Raw genomic sequence first — 5,218 nt, forward strand, 5'->3', positions numbered from 1 at the left:
TTTCACCTTAATAACGTGTTCGGTTCATTATGCAAAAAGTTGTTTTGAATTTGATTTTATATAATGGATAATGTTCCGTTCATTTAGTACTATACTTCATTATGAATTGAATTGAATTGAATGGACGCAGGTGTTTTGAATTGAATTGATAATCTCTAAATTGTAGACACAGGTGTTCTGAATTTGATTTTATATAATGGATAATGTTCCGGTCATTTAGTACTATACAATTGTTTAACATTAATAACGTGTTCGGTTCATTATGCATAAAACTGTTTTGAATTTGATTTTATATAATGGATAATGTTCCGTTCATTAAGTACTATAAAATTGTTTCACCTTAATAACGTATTCGGTTCATTATGCAAAAAGTTGTTTTGAATTTGATTTTATATAATGAATAATCTTCCATTCATTTAGTACTATACAATTGTTTCACTTTAATAACATGTTCAATTCATTATGAATTGAATTGAATTTGCTTTGAATTGAATAGACGCAGGTGTGCTGAATTGAATTGATAATTTCTAAGAGAAGGAGAAAAAAGAGGAGGAGAAGAAGAAGGAAAGAAGAAAAATCTACGTGTGTAAATTTGAAAGCACGTGATTTGAAACGTTACAACAACTGGATAGACTTGGATAAGGATTTTGCTTGGACGTAAAGCTTTAATATATTGATTAGAAGATATACCTTGTTTGATTAATGGATTCTCGATATACATTTATTTAGTACTTCCCATTGACAAGATTTCATATGAAAAAATCTAAATCTGCCATGCAAATTTCAGCACGTTGTAGAAGTCCGTTGGAAAGATTAATTGACAGTGATGCTAATATTGGATTATGAATTATGATGCATCTTTCACTCTGACGCTTAATAGATACTTTTTTTACCTCCTACAAAAATAAGAAAGTAAAGATCAAGGCTAGAGGATAGCATATTTATTCCAGTTGTAGCTGAAGGAGAGGTGCAAATAGAATTAGATGATGATATCAGTTTTGATTTATTCATGACACATTAGAATTAGAGACCTCATTTCATTAAATGCCTTTGTCAAAAAAGATTACAAATTTATTGGTGAGAATGTTATTTCATGAAAGTATTGAAAGGCTCAATGGTGGTAATGAAAAAAAAAACTTTCATGGTGGGATTTATCCATTGTAAAAAAAAGAGTCATTGAAAATTGTATTGTTCTATCCTTTAAAAAAAGGCAATAATGATGCTATACAACCGTGCCATATAAAGATTGGTGACATGAATGAGAAAGGAATGTCCATACTTGTTAGTAAAGACTTGGTAAAAGATATAAAGAGTTGTAATTATGTGAAAACTGTGTCTTCAAAAAACAAAAACAAGTGAAGTTCAATTCTGGTAAATACAATAGCAAGAGAATATTGGAGTATGTCCTCTTAGACATTTGGCTCCTGTCCCTGTTAACTCGTTAGGTGGAGCTCATTATTTTCTCTCATTGATAGATGATTATTCCAAAAAAATATGGGTTTATTTCCTGAAGAAAAAAGATGAAGCGTTTGGTAAATTCAAGCAATGGAAGATCATGCTCGAGAAACAAACTGGACGATCAGTTAAGAGACGCAGAACCGACAATGGCAGAGTGTTTGTAGTCAAGAATTTGCTGAGTTCTGCAGAAATACTAATACAGTGAGGCACCGTACTGTACTGCCTAGAACACCACAGCAGAATGGAATTACGGAATGGATGAATAGAACACCTCTGAAGTGAACACGATGCATGAGAATCAATGTTGGTCTTCCCAAATCATTTTAGATTGAGGTGATCAATATAGCCGTTTACCGAGAAACTCGATCTCAATCAACTGTAATCGATTTAAAAATTCCACAAGAAGTATGATCCAGTCAACCTATAAGTTATTTAGATTTAAAGATATTTGGTTTCACTACGTATGCCCATACGAGTGTTGGTGAACTTGCGGCGAGTGCAAATAAATGTATATTTCTAGAATATGCACGAGTGGTGAAAGTAAGGCTACAAATTGTGGTGTATAGAGAAAGTAGGTTCCCTAAGTTCATTATCATGTAGATATAGATCATGGCTTCCATAAGCAGGTTTAGTTAGAAATTGATGGTGGGACGTTAAAGCAAGAAAAAGAAAATCAACCTAGTACTTCAAGTGCTGCTCAACTTAAAGTAGAACAACAAGATGAATTAGATGGTAGAAATACAGGTGAAGAAATTAGAAAATAAGAAAGATACAATATTGCAACTGACAGAGAAAAAAGACAAATCCAAAAACCTCGAAGTTATGTGGATTATGTATCTTATGCATTTGATCCAGCAGAGGTAGTTCCTATAGCCTATGCATTGGCTATTGCAATGGATGTGAAACTTGAATCTCTTTACAAAAATTAAACATGAAAACTGGTGAAACTTCTTAACGAGAAAGAGCGATTGATTACAAATGGGTCTTTAAAAAAAAGTAAAAAATTCTTGGATTGAAGCTGCAAGAAAAAACTAGAAGCAAAAGGCTATACTCAAAACGAGGATCTTGACTTCTATGAAATATTCTCTCCTATTTGTGAAGCGTAACACTATTCAAGTCCTACTAGCTTCTATATATATGTTTGACCTAGAGCTCGAACATCTTGATGTAAAAACGATCTATATGAATCAGTTGGAAAGATTTATAGATCCTGAGAAGAAAGATCATGTTTGCTTGCTGAAGAAGTCACTGTATAAATTGAAGCAATACCTAAGATAATAGAATCTAATATGATAACTGCATCTATTCTAAGGAGCTTCAAGATGGTTTGCAAATTCATCTATTGTCGTATGCTGATGATAAGTTAATTGCAGCTAATGACAAAGATGAAATTAGTATGTTGAAAGTTCAGTTGAAAAAAGAATTTGAGATAAAGGACTTGCCTACAACAAAAAAAAAATGATGGGAATGGAGATTCATAAGGAGAAGCATTGTGGTAGGTTGTGTTAAAATAACAAAGTTACATTACAAAAGTGTTACAATGCTTAAATACGGATCAAGCTAAATTGGTTGGAGCTTCGTTAGCTACCCATCTTAAGTTATCCTCAAAGAACTGTCAAAAAACTGAGGAGGTAGAGCTTATGTCTCGTATACCATATTCTAGTAACACCCACAAACATAGCATGCAATAATGGTACTCATCCTACGACATCAAATACCTCAAAATCTTCAACAAATTATAACAGAACACTAATAGCGAGGGTTTCGAAATAGAAATACTTACTGTAATCTAAAAGGAACAAAAGGAATGGAGCAGCAACAGCCCCGATGGCCCTCACCGACAGGAACAGAACCTGCCAAAAGCAATGAAAACTAGGGCGGGGTGGAACAGCAGCTCAGTGATGACGAAAAACCTCAGCGGTAACTGCAGCAATAACGCAGTGACAACAACATCCCGAAAATCAAAAGAATGGAAACCAGAAGCAAGAACACCCTTACCAGCGGCAGTAGCGCTAACTCAGCCAGTTCCGGTAGCGTTTCCCAGCGACCACAGTGCCGTTTTCCGGCGACAGAGGCGCGGTGGCGCGGCTGCAGCAATGGCGGTGGCATACGGCTCCCCTTCCATCGCGTTTTCCTCTCCCTCAGCTTAGTTCGACGATGGCGACGGTCCCCACGCCCGCGACGGTGATAGCGGCGGCTTCTCACGGCAGCAGCGGAGCGCGACGTCGGCGGCCTCCTTCCTTCTCGCATTTTGACTCCCTCTCTCGAGCTCTTTCTGCTCCCTCAACAATGGCGAAGGTGATACTCTCCAGTGGCGGCGACACATGGCTGGACGGCGCTCTCTCTCTCGCGCGTCTTCTTCCTCCTTCCCAGCGACAACGACGGTGATGGTGGCTCGACGGACAAAAAGTTTATGGCAATGGGTTGGCTCGTTGGTTTGGCGGCGGCGGCAACCTCCCTCTCTATCGGCGACGTTCTTCTTCCTCTGTTTCTCTCCTCTCTCTCGGTTGTGTGTTTTGTGTATAGTTAGGGTTATGGTTTTGATTTGGGGAGGAGGGTGAGGGTAGATTGATAATTTTTAATAAGAATAGGAGTAGAAAACTAATTTTAATCTAATAAAATTATCTTTAAAAAAAATATGGCATATTTTATGTGGAATGTCTTTAAAATTAGAGTGAAGGATGGCGTGGAAGACATTCCACGTTAGCAATGAGAAGAAGACTTGGCGTGGGCCACATCCCACGCCTTCGAGCCTGGGTGCGAGGGTGGAGAAGTTGGTGTGTCTGAGCATGCCCCAAGTGGGACGTCTTCGAGCCTGGAAGTTTGGGCGTGGAGTGGGCCTGACCCACGTCCCACACGTGTGATGGAGGAAGGCTTGGGGGTTACTGGGATATGGTCGAGTATGCCACGTCTCACACACTCTTGGTGTTGTATGAAGTGGGCGTGGGGTTGGCGTGGCAATGTTCCGTGTCTCTGTTATTAATAAAATCTTTCTTATTTTCTGTTTCTGCTTCTTCTTTGAATTGAGTAGCTTTCTGAGTTTGCCTCAATTATTAACAAAATCTTCAACGATCTTCTGCAAAACACATAAAGTAGAACACTCAAAGTATCTTGATTAAAACACAAGAGAAATTGCGATCAATCACTATCTTTATTAACATAATATTAATAACTAGGAAACTATTAAATGATGATCATGCATCAAAAGGCAATACATGTTCCTAGATATCGCATAGCCGTTGTAGCTGGTGTCAGCATTTTACAATTGTAGACAGTGGCGGAGCTTAACTAGGGCAATGGGGTCATGGCCTCCCAAATTTGTTATAAAAAAATTAGTAGTAATTCTTCAAAAAATAAATAGTAATTTAGTTGGTTCAAATATTTTACTATAATTTAAGATACTTAGAATTGATGCATTTTTTAAGAGGAAGACTAATATTCAAGAAGGAAAACATATAACTTCTACAATGTCAACACCTATAAATAGTTCTTCTACTTTAATGAATCACGAAGAAAGTGAGATACAACCTTAAAAAATTCAAAGAGTTGTATCAGATGAGTTTGACCTTAAATTTTTATATTAAATTTTTGGCCCTCCCAAAATTTTGTTTCAAGCTCTGCCACTGATTGTAGGTCTCATAATTCAGACGATTTATCTGAAAAATAAGCATGATGACAGATGATAAGAGGACTATTAACACATGATCATTAATTGAGTATGAAAATAAATTTATATTAAAATATATTATTTTATACAAAA

At 36.7% G+C, this 5,218-nt stretch overlaps 1 protein-coding gene across 2 annotated transcripts; it reads right to left on the reverse strand.

Annotated features, from left to right (window-relative positions):
* On the reverse strand, positions 644-4,023 carry LOC107608211. Of its 2 annotated transcripts, XR_001612764.2 has the most exons (3): positions 3,457-4,023; positions 3,242-3,382; positions 644-896 (listed from the first exon to the last, which is right to left on the reverse strand). XR_001612764.2 is itself a non-coding variant. In XM_016310071.2 (2 exons), the coding sequence occupies exons 1-2, from the start codon at positions 3,706-3,708 to the stop codon at positions 3,293-3,295; spliced, it is 342 nt and encodes a 113-aa protein (XP_016165557.1). In that variant the 5' UTR covers positions 3,709-4,023; the 3' UTR covers positions 2,275-3,292. The 2 variants fall into 2 exon arrangements, 1 of the variants encoding a protein (XP_016165557.1); XM_016310071.2 differs by lacking the exon at positions 644-896 and having other exon boundaries at positions 2,275-3,382.

Source organism: Arachis ipaensis, chromosome B07, assembly GCF_000816755.2.
Source record: "Arachis ipaensis cultivar K30076 chromosome B07, Araip1.1, whole genome shotgun sequence".
NCBI classification, from domain to species: domain Eukaryota; kingdom Viridiplantae; phylum Streptophyta; class Magnoliopsida; order Fabales; family Fabaceae; genus Arachis; species Arachis ipaensis.